General features: G+C 43.6%; 1 protein-coding gene across 1 annotated transcript in view; it reads left to right on the forward strand.

Moving 5' to 3' along the window:
* TMTC1 (transmembrane O-mannosyltransferase targeting cadherins 1) overlaps positions 1-19158 on the forward strand; it is a 139975-nt gene that overhangs the window by 37432 nt on the left and 83385 nt on the right. The window contains exons 6-7 of the mRNA XM_030238180.2: positions 16124-16205; positions 17141-17244. Coding sequence (XP_030094040.1) covers positions 16124-16205; positions 17141-17244 — 186 coding nt within the window. The remainder of the gene's footprint in view (positions 1-16123; positions 16206-17140; positions 17245-19158) is intronic.

A 19158-nucleotide genomic window follows, 5' to 3' on the forward strand; every position in this document is an offset into this window, starting at 1 on the left:
TTGTCCTTCCCTCTCCCTGGCAGGCGTTGGGAGGTGAATTCCTTTGTTTTGGAAACAAATTTGATCTGAAAACATTCTTTTCTGTAACAAAAATAGACTCTGAGGTACAGTCTCTCGACCTGATGTGAAGACTGAGCACTTCTGTTGCAAGGAGGAGCTTTGGTGTCAGGCAGGAGATGACTTCTTGCATGGATGCCTCACTCTCTGCTCTGACAGCCATGGTGTCAGTTATGTACTGGGGCCCAAAGAGTGAAAATGTACAAGTGTGAGGGGTTACAGATCCCTCCTTTATTCCTCTGCTATTCTGGTTTGCTAAAATGTATTACATGGAGCTGTTTATGCTAAGAAACAGAACCCAAGCAGCCCTGCTCCCCAGTTTCACCTGCTTTGTTGCTCCTTCCTGCCCATGTGCTGGGCTTGCCCTGGGTGGCTCCAGGGGATGGAACCTTTGCTTAGGATGTGTGCCAGCCTCCTGGGTAGAGAATCAGAGTGTTCTCTGACCTGCTGCCTGCAGGAAAGCATTGTTGTTTTGCTGAACTCACAGCTTTGCAGGCTGTCCTTTCTGCCTGCAGGAGTATTGAGCAGTCACCAAGAACCTGCTCTTGGGGCTTTCTTTAAGGGAAATAATTACAAAAGCAGCAAATTATGTGAATGAGCCCCTTCATTTTCCTTTCTAGCCCTGCCATGGTGGTAAGGATGCATTAAGGGCTTTCCTAACCTTAGTTCACTTTGATGGTGCTGGTGGATTATGAAGTAATGAGTGTGTAAAATTCGGTAGAAATGAAATTGTCCCTTTAGTTCTACTTTTCTTTTGTCCACAAATTCGTTAAGCAAATGGATGTGTATTTATGGATTAGGTACCATTTTCTCAGAAGACACTAAGAAATTGATACGGGCAGACCACGTTGCAAATTGCATTTAAATAGCTGCTGCCTTGTTTTGCCACACTTGAGTGGGAAATCATGCTGCAGAGAGGAATAATGGCTGCGTGATAAATCTCAAAAGAAGGGCAGATGAGACGTCCTTGTAATGAGAGACGATAATTAGCAACTGCTTTGTTTGGCCGTGGTGTGGATGCCGTGTTTGGATGCAGCAATTGTGTAGGTGTGGTGAGAAAGCAGAGGAGGGCCAGAAGAAAGGAAACCGACTCTTGAATCACTCTTTTCAATCTCAGCCAACTTAATGTTGCGTAATAGCAGCCAGTCTAGCAAAAGCACTGCCAAGAGATAAAATGCAGGGTTTTCCTCTTCTTCCTGCACTCCTCTGCCCTCCCAGCATCCCCTCTGCTGTTCTCTGCGGCACAACTTTCTCTGAGGCAGTTGGTATGTTGTCAAATCTTTTTGTCCCTTTTTTTTTTGGAGGTGAAGTTTTCCTTGCTGTGAAATCAAAGATCCTGCCTTACTCCCTTCTTCTTGCTGTGTGAGTTTTAATTAATGTTTTTGCAAAGCGTGTTCAGATCCTCGAATAGCAGTGTGGTTTTGGCAGTGGTTCAGTCTCCTGGAGAAAAGTGTATGCCTTGGAGTCTAGGAAAAAAAATAATCTAACAGGTTTTTAGGTTTAGAAAAAGACAGGTAAAAAGCCCAAATTTGGGATAAAAACCCTGTTGTTTTTTTTTTTTTTTTAACTTACATAATCTAAAACTTTAGTCTGATAAAAGCATATTTGTTGTTTTTAGGTTGTGGAGTTGGGTGTCTTTCTTCCTGAAGGTGGGAGTCATCCCTATTGAAATCTTAGGAACAATGTTCATATTGCACTAGTTTATTTCCAGAACACTATTTCCTTACACAGCCTTCCCATTCTCTATATTCTCATGATAGAGCTTAAAAGGAAACTTTGAAATGTGTCAGCTGTTCTCTTTAAAAGACAGAGCACATCCCCTTTTTAAGCAAGGAATGGAAGCCACAAAACCTTCTGGATTGCTTTCAGTCCACAGCAGGTTAAAGATGCTGAGTGTGTCCTGTATAAACTATGGCAGATCAGGCTGACTGGAATGGCCTTTTCCCCAGTCTCCATTAGGAATGCTTTGAAGCAGGTCTCTGTTTGAGGTTGTTACCACAGTGCTGAGAATGTAAATCAGCAGCAGGGCGAAACTGGTGAAGAGCTCACCCACTTCCCAGTGTTGACCCAGATGTAAGAAAGGTGGCTGCAGTGTTTGGGGATTTTTTGGGCATGGTTGACCTGATTACAAAATACAGGTATGGAAACCAGTGTTAGGAATGTTAGGAGTCACATCTGTGGTTCCTCTGAAATGGTTGGCTTCATCATGGGAACAGCTCTGCATTTTCCACATGCTTGCTTTTAAAAGTGTCCATGAAGCAGCTTGAGGACATCTGGGAGGCTGGATAACTGGTGCTTCTGGAAATTGCAGGGAAGCCATTTGGGATGAAAAGCTGCTTGTTACAAAACGTTTGCTTGCTGCTGGAGGTGCGCTGTAGCAAGCACACACACTGGCTCCTCCTTTAGAGAACACAAGGATTTTGCTATGTCCTCCCATTTGATTTCCAGTGATGTTGCCTTTTTTTTTTTTTTTTTTTTTTTTTTAATGCTAGGCACTGCTGTGGGTTGTTTGATTTAATTCACTCTGCAATTCTGGAGGTGAAATCCTTGAAACTTCTGCTGGGAATTATGACCCTGGTTTGTACATTCCTGGAGAGCCCTGGGATAGGGGTGTGGTAGGCTGTGGGCTGGACAGCTTGCCTGCAGACACAGAGACAGAGGTGACAGTTACCAAAATCTGTGTCTGAGGAGAAGCCCAGCAGTGCAGCTCATGCTGAACTTGGCAGTGATTGAGGGGGGGATGCTCTGGAGGGATTCAGGGGCTGTGGGGCAGCCAGGTGCTCCCCCTCACACCTGGTCCCAAAAAGCCTGCCCCAGTTCTGCATCTCAGGAGTTGTTTGGTCGCTGGGTTTTGTCTGAAGCAGATGGCTGAGGTGGGATTGCATTGACACAGACAGGCTGCAGGCCATAAAGCAAGTATGGCCACCTTGTTTTTCCAGAGCTGCCTCTGCCAAAGTGCTGGAAGACAGGCTGGCACTTGGGATTCTGGATAAGCTCTCCTCTGGCCTTCTCATTATTGATTTTAAACATGTGTTACCATATCAACGTTATTTGTAGTCATCTTATTTTTTTTCTTCTGTCAGAAGGCAGCCTGTCTGTGTGCTGGTATTGTGAGATGACAGAAGCTTTTCCTTTTATGAATCTGTCTCTTTGACTGACCCACAGAGCAGCAAAGGGAAAGCTAGCCCTGAGCTTTTTGAGGCTCAGCAGGATATTTTTCCATCAAAGCTGGCATCAGTTGCTGTGAACTCAAAGGCAGGTGAGCCAGAAAGGTGAAAGTATCTTGCACTCTTGTACACAAGAAATACCAGATCCAAAAGGTGTTTTTTCTCCAGTACTCACTCTAATTATTTTTATCAAGCCTGAGCTGCATTTGGACAGTGTGGGGTTTGGGGGAACTGAGTCCACAGGAGATGAGCTCTCTGTTGCTGATGGGGAGAAAGAGGGTCACCAGAAGATGACTCAAAGGAGAGCCATCCTCCCCATGCCCTGCTGATTGACAAGGGGGCATGGGGTGCCCATTTCCCTTGGCTAAAGTCAGCCTTTACCCCCTCTGCTGCCACTGTTCTTGCAGGGGTTTGGAGCAGCTTTCACCAGGATTTTAGTGTGTGCCTCGGGGTGTTTGTTTTGTGAGAGTAGATTGGTCTGTCAGATCCCCACTGAGCACTGGGCAGGAGAGGGAGCATCCCCTCCTGGGTGGGGCTGATGATCCTGAGCTGTGATGTGCTCACCAAGCCTTGTAAATCCTGAATGCTGGGTTGGTCTGTGCCAGGAATGCTGGCAGGACAGGGATGGATAGCACCCGGTGGGATTGTCTCATTCTTCATCAAGTGCTGGCTCTCTCCCAAGAGTTGCTCTAAAAAATAATCATAAAGAAGGGGAAAGAAGTTATGGTTCCTGCTGTGAGGTCAGCAAGGGCTAGCTGTTGACAGAAGTGAGAGTGGAATGGGGTCTGTAGGGTTTTGACTTCCTTTACCATAACTTGCTGGATGCTGATATTATTTTTAACAGATCTGGCCTTGCAGAGTCAGGAAGACAGATCACCAAGAGAGAAAGAGAAATTGAAATAAATGAGGGGTCTGGCAGGTTTGATTTTTAAAGTGAGCTTGTGTGAACAACTGGGAGATGAGATGGTTGGTGGAGGTGAGGGGTGTGATGAGGTACAGCACAGTCCCTGTCCTGCAGATGTTACTGAGGGGCAGACACAGGATCCTGATCAAGTTTGCATCAGGTCCAGCCCCACAGCTGGCCATCAGCCTAGCTCTGTGCCAGGCACAGGGCACAAAAGAACCAAAGCAGAGGGTAGCCTGCTGACCCTGGAGAAGGGAGGGAGCATGAGCAAGCTCCTGCTGACTCCCAGCACAGTGAAAAGTAATTTATTAGATTCATCCCAATGAAAAAAACCAACCTGGACATCCTAGAAGTCTTTGCGTAAATGACACTGGTTTTTAGCCCTAATCATCTGCAACATGTCACCATCACCCCTGTCCCAAAATGGAAAAGGAAAAGAAATAATTTCTTAGTGAATAACAGGTTTTGTTTGTATTTTGGACATTGTCTAAATAAGAAATGTGGAAAAAGAGCTAGATTCAGTAACAGTCACACTCCTCCCAGGGGTGGAATAGAAAAGGAAGCTGTTAAGATGTTCCTTCTTGTTCCCACCAGCCTGGGTTGCTGAAGGCTGCTCAATGCATCTCCATTTTTCTTGTGGAGCTTACTCAAGTGCAGTGTGGGGCTGGCAAAAGTATTTGCAAATCTGGCTTGAAATAATCAAAAAGTTTCAACTGAAGCAAACACTTCTTTCCTCTCCAGGCATTTTAGATATGTTACTGCTACCCTGCAAAACTGTCAGAATGGCATATATAATAGCTAAGCTTGTGTAATAAACAGGAAAACCAAATGAAGGAGGCAAAGAATCAGCTCCTGTTCTCTTTGGGATTTGCTGGTATTTCCCTCAGCAGCAAGAGCCAGGGCAGAGTGGGGTCAGTTCAGAACTTTCCCTGGAAATACAAATTATACCTGAGCATTTGCCTGCTGTGGTCAGTGGAGCTCAGAGGGGTCAGGGAGCTGTGTTGCTCTCCAGTCCCTCTCTCTATTTTGCTCATTTGTGTAAGGTATTCCTTAATCCATGTTTGCAAATGGATGCAGTAACCTCCTTTCTCCCTCTGTGTTCTTCCTTCCTCCCCTTTCCCATCTCTACATTAAATGCTTGAGAATAAATTGGTAACTCTGCTTCATGGGGTACCTGCAGCACTCATGGCTGACCTTCAGAAGTTTTCCTTTTTTTTCCCCTTTCAATATGTTTGTAAGGAAGCCAAATAATTTAAACCAGCTGGAAGATCCCTGAACTGCTCCAGTTCTATAATGTTCTATAATCATTTCCCTCCTAGCTTATAAAACTGGCTCTCTGTAGTTTACTGCCAGGCCCTTTCAGTGCAGAGTGAAATAATAAAGGTCTCTGAGGACTGTGTGCTTCTCAACTCTCTGAGAGATCGATGGGATCAATTTGCCTCTGTGTGTTTCGATGTCTCTGTCCTAATTCTGGAGACAGCTGCTCTGCTGTGCTGTCAGGTGGCTGTTTGCAATGGGAGGGGCTCCTGGGTCTGCTCAGGGCTCTAAAACGAGATCACTAGGGTTAAAAGGGTTAAAAAACCCTCCAGAACCAAAGAGAAAGGGAGCAGGGCTTTATTGCTCTGTAAGAGGTACTGCTGAGTTGGGCAGAGGTGTTCTTTGAGGTGGGCAGCCCATGGGGTGAAGCAGCACGTGTGGTTTGGGCAGGAGTTTAAACTCAGGCAGGTGATTTACAGTGATTTTTGTAATGTGAGTTTCACGAAGTTGCCTGAAGCACAATATGTTCATCAAGGCTTTCCCTTGTTTCACTCCATCCATCTTGTAAAATCAGTTTCTTTCTGGCCCTTGTGAGAAGTGCCCTTTTGTGTCTTCCCCATCATAGCCCTGAGCTATCAATTGGAGGAAGCTAAACTGAAGCAGGCAAAACAGCTTTGCTCAAGCAGAGTGCACTTGGGTGAGCTGCTGCTTTCTGGAGTAAGCCCTGGCAGGCAGCAGCCACTTAGCTAAACTCCACTCCAGTGCTTCTCTGTTCCTCAGAAAACACTGCAGCAACCTGCTGCCCTGAGACATGTTTTGCAAAAGGGCCCTTTTGCCTGAGTAGAAATAATACATATATGTGTAACCTGAAAGTTTTTCCAATGACTTACAAAGACCAGTCTGTATTGACGCTTCCCAAATTTTAATTATGTTTTAAAAATCTTACCTTTGTTTTTACTCCCCAGTTCAGCTTCCCATTATTTGTTTTTGTCTGGCTTGTGGGTAAATTAGGTCCTTTACTTGTTTAATTGCATTTTAACCTCAGGAGTGTATGTGATTGGCACTTGGAATAAGTCTTTATTTCTCTAGGAATGCGTGTGGAATAGCAATTCTGATGGCTGCTTTATGGATGTTACATTTAATCAATAACTCAAAAACAGAAATAACAGCAGCTCTCTCTCTTTCTTGCTTGGCAGTTTTATCCATGCTGGCTGGTACTTTTCACTTAGTTATTCAAAAAGGGCTATTTTTTTTGTGTGTTTAATAATAGGATCAAACATATGCAGTGCAAATCTTAAAGGAGAACAAGGGAAGAAAAATAATCTCTTAGTTTCATGCACATTCCTGCTTCCTGTGAGTAAATCAAACAGGAGTCTCTGGACTGGTTTTGCTGCAGCGTTGGAAGGTAACAAGCCTTGAACAAAATTCCCAGTGTGTTTTCCCTCTAGCCAGGTGGGTGATGTGCTTCTGGCAGGGGGTGTCTGGAGCAGAGGCTCCCAGCCAGGTGGGAAGGTGTTCTTACTGTCAGCTCCAGCCCATCCTGCAAAAGGCTGGGGGTGTGTTACAGGCTGTGGCAAAGTCCCCAAGGCAGAAGTTGCTTGTATTTTTGGCTGAGTGCAATATTCCATAAACTTTCCTGAGAAACTGTGCAGGATCCTTCATGCTTGCCAGGCTTTTAAATTTCAGAATTTAAGCCCACTTCTGTGGAAATGGAGACTACAAAATCGTGTTGTTTTCTTGCTACTACTTATTTTTTGGGAGTTGACAAGGCAGTTCAAAGTGAATATATCTTAGTGACTTAAAGAAGACTGGAACGTTTGTGGTTTTATTTTTCTGGCAATAGATGAGACTGAATCGTGGTCAAAATGGGATAAAATGTAATTATTTTTTATAATTCTGCCAAGTTTCAGAATTATTTTTTTATTGATGTGCTTTTTGGCTTTTACCATTTATTATCTGTTTAGATGAGATATAAAGAATAGCTTTGCAGAGGAAATCCATTTAAAGTGATCCACTAATCTTTACCGGCTATTGCAGATTTTAATTTTTATTTTTCACAGATGAACCCTGTCATAACTGAACCACAAATGTATGTGATGAAAAACCAGTCCATTTTTAATTTGAAGAATGGAAGGATTTGTAGATGTTGGTACGGAAAAGCACCAGAGATAAAAGTTGTTGGAAGTACAGTGTTTGGTATTTCATGCCAACAGGAATAGCACAGGCACAATTTACTTACTGGGCTGCTGACAAAAGAAGTAATTGGCTGCCAATGTTTGAATTGTTTTCTTTCAGATTCTCTCTGTGTTGCAGTAAAACTTTGGCATCCAGTTGCATTTGATTGCAAACATCAAAAAGTTTCTCTGAAGGGATATCAGCTCAGAAGAATGTTATTTTGATTCTCACTATATTGCTAACAGACTCATGTCATTCGTGTTTAAAAAGAACAAGCTATTTTTGAGGATGTTAAAAATAGCAGACTTTTTCCTAAGAGAAAAGAGTGAGGAAGGTTGGAGTTTTTTACCATTTATTTTGTATTTAGAGATGGCTTTGGCATATTTACGGACTGCTTTACTTAATCTGACAGAAGCAAAGGGACAGGGTAGAGAAAATGTCAGATTAGGAGTTTTCCAGAAGGGAAATACCTTCCTTCTGAAGTATTTAGTACTGAAGCAAGCTGTGTTTAAGGTAGCTCGAGGATGGGAAAAGGTTTTGGAAAAGGGACCAAGCTCCCCATACACATTTGTTTTAGTGTCCGAAAGGTCCACAGTCCTCCTCCCCCATCAAAGCAGTCTGATGAGTGCTCCTCTTTTCATCCTGGTATCTCTAAGTCAAGGATTCAAACTGTGAATGCCTGATTTCCCCCCACCCCCTTGATTAAATGCAAAATACAGATTTAAATTGCATTTTGCATGTAGTTTCAGATTACAAGTAAATTATGTAAGAATTTTAAAAAATTCCAAACAAGTAGGTTTGGAAATAAAGTGATGCTCTTCAGGCTACATTTCCCAGTGGTTCCAGGTGATCTTCTCCCTGCATTTCTTTGCAAATTGTGCCCATATTTCCTTCTGAAACCAGACTTTTGCTTACCCCTTCTACTTGATTTACCAGAAATGCTCACAGCTAAAACATTATGTGCCTCTCCAAGCATTTTCAAAAGGTTTCTTTGGGGGATGACCCGACCCCAATTGATGACTTATAAAATATAATTCAGTTGAGCAAAGATACTTAAGAAAAAAACCCAACAACCCACAACTGAACATTTGCCCTGATTGAGAGCAGCTTTGCCTGTAAACATTTTATTTTGTCCCCGCCTTCCTTAAGTCAAACTCTGTACCAGTAAAATGTTTTAAATTCCTTGAAAAGTTGTTTCAGGTTTGGGATTGGGACCAGCTGACTCTTACCTACCCCTCTGCTTCTCATCAGTGCCTATCCCATTTTTAGGGATGATGCATGGAGTAGAAAGGAGATCACCAAAACCAGTGACAGCCCTGGTTGATTTCTGTGCCCTTTCTCTGCATTATTTTTTTGTTTGTTGGTTGTTTTCCTTTTTAAATTTTGCTTTTTTGACATCCTTGTCAAAGACAACAGCAAAAAATTTATATCCTTAATTCCCTAATTGGACACATATAATGTTAAAGCTACCATGGTTCCTTCTGTAGGTTAACAACTAGCTGGCCAGTGTGTGTTTAGTGACAGGAAACCCTTTACAGAGAGCATCAAAGCAAGGCAGCAGGCTGCCACATCTTTTATGGCTTGTTTGTAAATTTTTACTGGGACACTTGATTCCCAGGGACGCCTCAATAATTTACACTCAGGATAACTGAGCCTTGTGCATGAGAGGAGGATAACCTCCTCCTTTCTTCCCATAAAAGCTGTCAGGTAAGAGAGTTTTTTTGTGATTAGGGAGTGTTTTAGATACCGTGCAGACCTTGTGCTCCCTGCCTGTGCCAGCAGCCCCTTTCCTGATCCTGGGCATGCAGAGTGATGTGGTGCTGTGCTTTGGGGGTGGCTGTATTCCAGTGCTGCCAGACCTTCCCTGTGCAGCCACAAAGGCAGCAGTCAGGCTCTTGGAGTGCTCTGTGGCTTTGGCTTCATCTGCTCCTGCTAGGCTGGTCCAGGGAAGGCACAGCTGCTTTTGCAAGTGGAGCTGCTCTGGGGAAAGCAGGGGTTCTCCTGTTCCCTGTGCTTCAGTGCAGCTCCTGAGTGCTCACTGGGGACACCAGGGAATGGAGCTCCAGTGGGAGCAGGTTTTTTGGATACTGGCACTGGATCTCTGACAGCAGCAAAGGTCTGAATATTGCCATATATGTTTTCCTGACTCATCTGTTTTCCCCTCTGTGGTGGTGTTTGCAGGGGTCCCAGGACAAGGGAAGAGATGAGAATATTGACTCCATGTTTCAGAAGGCTGATTTATTATTTTATGATATATATTAAAAGAAAATGCTATATTAAAACTGTACTAAAAGAATAGAAGAAGGCTAGTAAGGAATAGAAAGGCTAGAATAGAAGAAGGCTAGTAAGGAATAGAAAAAAGGAATGGAATGGTAATAAAGTCCTGTGACTGACCAGAGAGTCTGAGACAGCCTGGAATGTGATTGGCCATTAATTAGAAACAACCACATGAGGCCAATCCCAGATCCACCTGTTGCATTCCACAGCAGCAGATAATCATTGTTTACATTTTGTTTCTGAGGCCTCTCAGCTCCTCAGGAGAAAAAATCCTAACAAAAGGATTTTTCATAAAATATGTCTGTGACACCCCCTCCATTTGTGCCTACCTTTCTTTCTTCTCCTTTTATCCCCTCTCCTCCTTGTAACACATACTCACATAGCCTCTTCTTCAGACACATTTTCAGCCCTCTTCAGTCCAAGTAAATGGTCTCCAGGCCAGGTACAGGCATTGCAGGAGTGAGTCTCCTACCTCAATGGCTCTGCAGGAGCAATGCAAGGAGAGTCTGATGCTGGTCCTTCTCCGTGGTGTTTGGTAAGGCTGGAGAGCCTGGGGAATTGCTGCAGGTCTCTAGTGAGCATTGCAAATAGAGATCTTTTCCCATGGCTTGTCACGTGCCCAGAAACAGTCAGTTGTCACTGAAATCAAAACCAGCAGCATCTCTGCAGTCCCTCTACTAAGCAAAAAATCCCTGCTCCAAACTGGAACAACTGAGATTTCCCAAGAAAGTGGTTTCAGAACTTGGTCAACATGGGCAGATCTCCCCAGTTGTATTTTCAGGAAAAGCCAAACTCTTTTTCCTAATACTTTTGAGAAAGAAAACAGTTTCAGCTTAACATAAACTCCTGGAAGAGAAAATTTTCAGCCTGAATGAATAAAGCTTGTCAAAATCACAAGCAGCTGTAAATAGGGATTTGCAGCATAATGTGGGGAGCAGCCAAAGCTGCTCTCAGTGCTGCTTATAGTGCAGTTACTTGAAATATGTCTATAGGAGCCTTTCACTGGGCTAGGAGGGGTAAAAATGATCCTGTGCCTCAGGTGTGTGTGGTGCAGAGGAAATAAAATAGCTGAAATCGATGGAAACTTGGAACTGCAGGCTTGGTGCTTTGGTTTCCCAGGATCTGGTGGATCTGGTGGCCATACTTTGATGAGGTCTTATTTTTCCTGTTAGCCCTCCTCCACTTTGTCTCCTCCTTGCATGGGTGGAATGTCTGGTATGAGGAGAAACCCTTTTTCATGTTCTCAGTCACATCTTTGATCTGTTAAGTGCATTTTGCTACTTTCCTTTTTTCTCTTTCTATTCCTGATCCCTCACTGTACCTCTCTCTCCTCCTCTCCCTGTTCCTCCCAGTTTTCTTCCTCTACTTTCATCCCACACAGAATGAAGTATGTGCTGCCTAAGAGAATAAGGAAAAGCCATGAGTGGGATCAACTTCTCTGCTGTGTATGCCCTGCCCTTGCCTTCCCCAAAAACCCAATAAACGGCAAGAATTCCAAATACGGTCACAATCGAAAATGTACACAAAGAATACATGGCATTATCAGTGAAAATGAGTTAAAACAGTTGTGGCTTTCATAAAACCTCTCCATGGCTCCCCAAAGAGTCAGAAAAAGTGCTGCTGTTTGTGTGTGTTTATGCATCTAGGTCTGCGTGGGCAGTGCTAGCTGGGGTTTAAGGCTCTCCAGGGAGACCAGGAGCAAGGATGCCACACACATGCTGTGGGCAAGGTCAAGACTACCCATAAGAAGGAAGCAGGAGGGCTTTTCTTCTCCCTTGCAAAACCTGCAGCTATGACTGGTATTTTATTTCCCTGAATTGACAAGTATTTTAAGCAAGTTAAATATGCAGACGTGGTAGAATATATTGATTTTTTTTTTTTAATTCAGTTCTTTTTTTTCCATGATGGATTTTTTATTCTTGTTTTCTCCCTGGGATATCACATACACACACACTTTCTCTTCAAGGGCTGTCCTCAAGGAGGACTATAGGCTGAGCTAGGTGGAAAAGATACTTCTCCAATAAAAGATGCAGCTGTCTGGACAGATGATAAGGAAGTCCTCTTAAAGTAGGAAAGGTAAGGTGGTCTCTGTAGACAGAATGTGGCTCCTGTAAAACTTGCTTATTCTCAGCAGGGGAGTCTGTCAAGCTGATTTAGGATTAGGTGTGCATCTGTCAATGACCTAAAGCTTTGACATGCACTTAAAATACCCCTGTCTAAGTTTAAAAATGTTCTTGAGAGGTGTCTTTGTCTTATTGTTATCAAGAATTAGGAATAAGAGAATAAGAGAAAAAAGCCTTGCTTTTTATTCATCCTTCCAATATCTTCCTGTACTATTTGGGGTTTGAAAGTGCTAGTTCAAAACTCTGGCCATTGCTGGGAAGTGGATTTGTTTCCTAAGCAGAGTATAAAAGAGAACAGTGATCCTCTCAGAGTGAAGTGACCTGGCCAAAACAATCTCTTGATACACCAACACTTGTTCTGCTGCAAACTTATATTGGTCTTTTAGACATTCCTGATGGAGAGTCCATCACAGATCTTGATTGTTTATTGGCTTCCCTTGAGAAAGCCTTCCAAGAGAGCACAGAGCAAGCTGACGTTTTTATGCCAGGGCTGAGTCAGCTGCAGTGTGGGATAAACCTGTTTCCAATAGTGGTCTGCAATAGCTCCCAGAGCCATGGCAATCAACAGCAGCTGAGGAGCTGCCTCTCACTGTTCTGTAAGCTTGAGGTGCCTCCAATGGCACAGGCAAATTAAAAAAGCTGCCTGCTTCTTAGAGGAGTTTGTTTTGATTAACCCAGAGTCCATCTGGTACCAGCAAAGTGTATGCTCCTATCAACTGCACCATATTGAATTTTACTGGGCCACCTACCCTGCTGTCTTCAATTATAAAGCCTCGGAGTGCACTGATGATGTAACTGATTCCAGGATGAGCTGTGCTTTTCAGGAAGCTGGGACTGCCAAATATCTGTCTTGGCCTCTGCTCGAACTGCGCGAGAGAAGTCCCTGCACTATTAAGCTTTTCTTGGATTTATTGTTTGTTGTGATTCTGGTTGCTTTGGGAAGTATTCCTGAAAGGCTTTTAAAAGAGAGCAAGCAGGCAATTACATGCTGGGTTGCTTTGTGGGAAAGCTGGCATGAGGAGGAAGCGGAACCTCTGCCCAAATGGGCTCTTCTTGCACTTGTTTAGTGAATCTGACGAGCTGGATTTTCTCCTCTAATGTTTTAGGAAGATCTGGAAGACCCACACCTTGAAATGTTCACATACTCAGGAGGCAGCAGGTTGCTGTGGGGTGCTGCCATCAGCACGCTTTCCCTGTGTCCCACACCCGCCCTCATGTGGGAGTGAATGCACATGTGTGTGTGTGTTTTGGCATGTTTTTGGCACCACAATTGTGCTGGTTGGGGTGGAGCAGGTGGTAGGGAGTGGTTCCCATGAACAGAGGGATGTTTGGCAGTCTGGAGAGGTTGGCAAATGTGTGGAAATGTGAGTGGTAAATGGCTTTTTACAAGACAGCTGTTAAAAAGGGTATAAAACGGTTTAACTGTTAAAATAGTAATTTCTTTGCTTCTCCTAGCTAAATACAAAATTAAGAGGTTTGGCTGATCTTAAGGTTGTCTGAGCAAAGTTCAGTGTAACCTCAGATATGTTTGCAAGCTGAGATTTTATGGAAAATGCTGCTGCAATTTTGCATGTAAAAAGCTCCTGCATTTTCCATGCTGCGTGTCACTGCCATTTAACAAACTTCCTCATCCAGGTCTCGTTTGCAGCTCATTTGGTTTTATTACACAAACTGTGTGTTCTTCTTTCACCTGCCCCAGATGTGAGATGTTTCACTAGCTACCTTCCCTGGCACAGGTGGTAGCCCAGTAAGGTGCTCTGGGAACCACGTGGTTCTTCTAAAGCTTTAAGGCACTGAGTGTGACCTGTCCCTTCATGCCACTCCTGCAGGTCGATCTGGTGGGTGGAGAGCAGGCTTGCTGAGCATTGAACCATGCTATCTTCTGTGGTTTCCAGACAGGCTTCACGACAGCAGCTTTCTCAAAATGGAGAAGTTTCACTTTTTAATTGAATTACTCATTACGTGACCCACAGGTGGCTTCCCTGGAGGAGAGCAAACCCACAGCCTGGAGGTGATGGCCACCTCACAAGTTTTGGGTCACTGGTGGGAGGTGATGCTGCTTCTCAAGGATGAAGTTGGCAGACTTCTTGTCACTGATAAAAGTGCTCCTCTGTCTGTAACTGAAGCCTTGGAGAAAGAGCTGAACTGTTTTGGTTGATCTTCTCCCAGAATAATTCTACCTAAAGCAAACATTTGTAATGGAAAATTCCTGCCTGAAGTGTTGCAGAGAGTTAAAAGTAAAAGGGAGTGAAAACAGGTTCTGGAAGAGTCAGGCAGCGAGATGAATAGAGGGCTCTCCTCTCTCCACACATAAAATGTAAACAAAGTGCAACCAAACACTTCCTGCTGCAAATCACAGGGGGGTTGAGTTTCATAAAGGGTTCCAGTTGGGGACAAAAGCCTGGGGTTTGGTCCAAATGCTGTTAAAGTCAGTGAGAGGCTTTCCCTTTGGTTCCGGTGGGCTTTGGAGCCGGGCCATGGTGAGCACTTGAAGGCCAACCTGACCTTTCATGGGGAGACAAAGCTGCAGGCTTCGTTTCATCTCCCTGGTACTTGCTGCAGCCTGATTAAAATCAGTGGGAACTCCAGAAACTTTGCACTTTGAGGCGTTCAGCCCTTGTAGACTAGTCTGACATTTAAGTCAGGTTTGGTGCTTAAATGTCAACATTTCACAGTAAGGAGACTCCAAAGACTGAAAGTTGTCTGGCTTGCTTTAAGCTGTGTGGTTTAGTTCCTTAGTTTTAGGCATGGCACTTAGGGAAAGCTTTCTGAAGAGCAGTTCCTTTGTACAGAGCATCCAGATGTCCTTCTTTCATCTTGGTAAATGCTGCCTCTGTTTCTTGCTGGCTTTGCCCTGGTGCCTTTTTTTCTGCAGTGTAATCTTTTCTTCATCTTGCCATGGTGACCAGGCTTGCAAACTTCCTACTTTAGAAAATCTGAACAAAACCCCAGGTATTAAAGACTCTTGGCTGCATTAGGAAGTGCTTCGGTCTTGTTTTTTCAAAGACTTGAAGGGTGGAAGCAATCAGGTGACAGACTGTCTTAAGGAATTTGGAGAGGAAATAAGATTTATATGCTCCGTGTTCACAGGAGAAACATGAGGATTTCATGCTTGGAAAGGTAGCTTGCTTGAAGGTGTTGCAATACAAGCTGCAGTTTTTATAAATCATTTAAATAGAGTATCCTGATACTGACTGATACTGACTGTACATTATACAGAAGAACCTGCAAAGGTTTTCCTTCCGTGTTTATTTTGTTGACTTGATATTTATAACTTCTTAAAATAAGTTGTCATTTTTTTCAATAGTTTTTTACCTGCTATATGCTTAAAATATTCTGTTGTCTCTTCTGTATTTCTTTTTGCCATTGCTTTATTACAATGATGGAGCATCTGTAAGGTTCAATAGACAAAGAATTATCATGAAATTAATGCCATGGATATGGCACTGTTTGTTATAGTAAGAAAGTTCCTTAGACTTTGGCAAGTGCTTCTACTCTGTATTAAAATAAATGGATAGTTTTGGCTCCAAATACAGTTTCATTTTACTCATTGAGAAACAGGAAGGGTTTTATGAACATTCCTACAACAGTATGCCACGTGTGTGTTTGTGCAATTAATTATCATAGCACTTTGTCAGCAGGCTTGTGATGAAACTTAAGAGTGCAGAATACATTCCCAAAAATGCTTAGAATCAGTTCTGCTAGTTATTCACCTCTCTAGAGACTGAGCAGAGAGCTGGGAACAAGGAGTTTTTGCATTTTAATCATAGTCTAAAATTGAATTGCTCTGTTTGGGTGACCTTTTAAAAATATGTCTCTGTCTTGTCTTCTGGGAGTCTGAAGGCAGCAATCTCACTGAGACACACCTGGGATTTTTCTGAGGATTAAGGGGTTAATTGAAGATTTAAAAACAAACAAACAAAAAACAAACCAACAAACACACCAAAACCAGATTTTGATGGCAAAACTGCAATGTATTATAGGGTGGATTACTTGAACTAGTCTCAATATTTTACTTATGTGGAAAGACCTTTGAAGAGTAGGAGTGATGTCATTATTATTGCTTTTAGGGTGGTTAAATCAATGTACACATTTTTCTCCATTTGAAAAATGAGTTAGTGTTCCAAAGTACTTCAACAAACATTTGTTTCCTTGTATTTCAGCTACCTGACTGCAAATAACAACCAGAATTTCTTGTATACTGCAAGGCCTTTTTTGAAGAGAGCTGCCTTGGTCATAAGCTATGTAAGTATGAATGGACTTCTCCATGTATTTGGTGGGAATTACAATGCATAGTGGTGCCCCAAAAGACTCAGAAAGCTCACAGGGTAGATCTTAATACAAAGTTAGGCTTGGGAATTAGTCTAGAAAACTTCAGCTGCGCAGAAACAAGAATATTACTGTGTTTCTGCTTCAAACCTTTTGATTTATAGCGGCTGCCCCTGGAACCATGTAATCATCTGCAGGTATTTCCTGCCCTGAATACTCTGTGGCTGGGCTGCCCTGTCAGTGACATGCTGTTAATGCCAGTGCAGGTAAGAGTTGTAAGAAAAACTGCTGCTCAATGTGCTCCACACAGGACTCAACATGTTGCAGAGGAGAAAACAAGCACTTCCATGGGAATGTTCTGGGTGTGCAGCTCCCTGTGCTGCTCCAGGAGCCAGATCCCCTTGCTTGTCCTTTCACAAGTGGTTACCAGAAAGGTAAAGGAGTGGCAGCTTGCAGAAATCCTTCTAGGAATTAGGATTGTGCAGCATGAGAAGCACTGATGGAGCTTCTCCTTACACCTGAGCCAGCATGGATAAATGATAAGAACTTTTAAGACATCACCCATGATTTTCCCCTCTGCATTTAGGTAGAGGTCAGTAGCAAAATTCTGCAGTCTACACTGCAGCAGAGTGACAGATTTGTCCTTGAGAATGCTGCCCTTGTGGTGGGTACTGAGATGTGTGAGCTGCTGTCAGTAAGGCAGGAAGAAGGAGGGACACACAAAGTCAGTGTGCCCTGTGCTGAGGGTTGGCAGGTTTCTCACCCTCTATAAGGTGGCAAACTTGAATTTTGCCTAAAGTGCTGAGCTGACTGGCTCTGCACAGCGTGGAGAGCTATCACAACAAAACATTTGCTGGAGGCCTTAGCTCTCCTTAGTGGTGCATTGCTAACTGAGGTGTTGTTCTTTGAAGGTGATCCTCGTGCTGTATTTCCGCCTCTGGATAATGGGAGGTTCCATGCCAATGTTTTCAGAGCAGGACAATCCAGCCTCATTCTCACCATATTTACTGACGAGGTATGATGACAGCAGTCAAACAAAAGTTTTCAAAACTTGTGATTTTGATGTTACATTTTCCTACACTAAAATGGTTTGCAGATGACAATGAAAAAAAACCTGTTGTGTTACCTTAATTTAGTTCATTTTACTGCTCTCTATTGGAATAGCAAGCAACCAAAACTATTTGAGCCCGAAAGCACATTGCAGGTCCTTCAGGGTTGTATTACAGGTGCTTTCTTACTGAAAAATATGTGCTTATTTTTATGCAAAGCCCAAAGAATATAGTTTAGTTGCCTGAGCACAGGGCTGAAAAGCCCAGTAACTGAGGCATAGTCCTAAATTTTAAAACTGGCTGCTCCTGAGATGTGGGATGGAAGCATGCAGAGTTTTGGCTTCAGCTGAAGTTTGTATAAAAAGGGGGTGGCCATGCTTCTTGGTGTAATATCAGTGACTGAGCAGTGAAGGTGGATGGGCCACAAGTGTTTGCTTTGTTTAGCTACTGAAAGACACTTCGGAGCCTTCTGGAGGAATTTCCTGATGTCTCAGATTAAAAAGGGAGCAGTCCTCCTATGTGTCAGTTCTGGCTTGCTGGATCCTCATTCCAGCAGTGAAATTCCAGCTTAGACACAGGTTAAGATCAAGCAATGCTTATTTAATATCTGCTGCAGAATTGGACTGGATCTCATTTGGGGAACCTTTATGATAACGTGGCAACAGCTCCTATTGCCATCAAGGCTAAAAGTGCTTGCAGGAAGCACATTGTCTTCTTTGGAAAGCTCTGACGTGTTTGTTTCTGGTGGAGTTATTAATCCCAGACTCAGTGCAGCACAGCATGAAGGATTTGCTGCTGTCCCTTTTTGATATGTTTATGCTGAGATGGAGGTCACCAGGTCACAAATGAGCCTGGCCTAATTTCAGTTACCCCTTCTGTGCTGCACATGTTCTTTTGCGTGTTTGTCTCTTTGCCTCTTGTAATGACAGGGGAGGGTTTTCTAAACCCAAAAGCTAAGTCATTCTCAGGGTATGAAACAGTGACTATTTTTACCACTGGCACTGTGGATTTTATTAACAGCCTTAGGAAAAACAAGTCAGAGTGCTACTGGCTGAGGTCCTCCCTTGGCCCCAGCAGCAGCCTCGGCTTCACCTGCAGTCCAGCAACACCTACGCACTCCAAACCTAATTAAGGAAATCCATTCCAGTAAAAAGCAGTATTACTGTTCTGAAGGGGTTCTAAAAGCCTTTAATTATCCCAGCTCTTCCATTTCTGCTGAGCTTGATCTTAATCCTCATTTTAGCCAATTTACCCAGAAGGCTTTATTTTCCATTCAGGAAACCCATCCCTTCAGCAGGTCTCAGTGTCAGTCCTGCAGGTGCACTGAGACCCAGCGACCATCTCTGAACTGACAGCCCATGATGCACCCTCTGACCCTTGTATTGGCAGCAAACCCTGTCCTTCCTCCTCTGTCAGGCTCAAACTCTCACCTGAGATTTGCTGTGGTCAAAGCTGGAGCTCTTGCTGCCCAACTGGCATTGTGCCACACATGCCAAGTGCAGGACTGGCATGTCAGGTGGAGCTAGCAAGGTTCAGGTGACATCGGTGTGGTCTCCAGGAAGGTCTAGGAAAATGGTTCTCCCCCTCTGCTCTGCTCTTGTGAGATCCCTCCTGGCACACTGCATCCGGCTCCAGGGTCCTTAGCAAAGGAAATGCATGGAGCTGTTGGAATGAGTCCAGAGGAGGGCTGCAGGTGTGGTTGCAGCTCTCTTCACAGAGAGCAGCAGGGAGAACTTCCCCAGGATTTTTCCTGGGGAAGTTAGTGAGAAAGCTCAGAGAAAGAAGAGAAACACTTCTTATCTCTATTTGCTGTTCCTGTTGTTTGGCACATGTGGAATGTGTTATGGAGATTGTTTACCAAAAGTGATTTGTTGGACTCA

The sequence above is a fragment of the Serinus canaria genome, chromosome 1A, assembly GCF_022539315.1.
Source record: "Serinus canaria isolate serCan28SL12 chromosome 1A, serCan2020, whole genome shotgun sequence".
NCBI classification, from domain to species: domain Eukaryota; kingdom Metazoa; phylum Chordata; class Aves; order Passeriformes; family Fringillidae; genus Serinus; species Serinus canaria.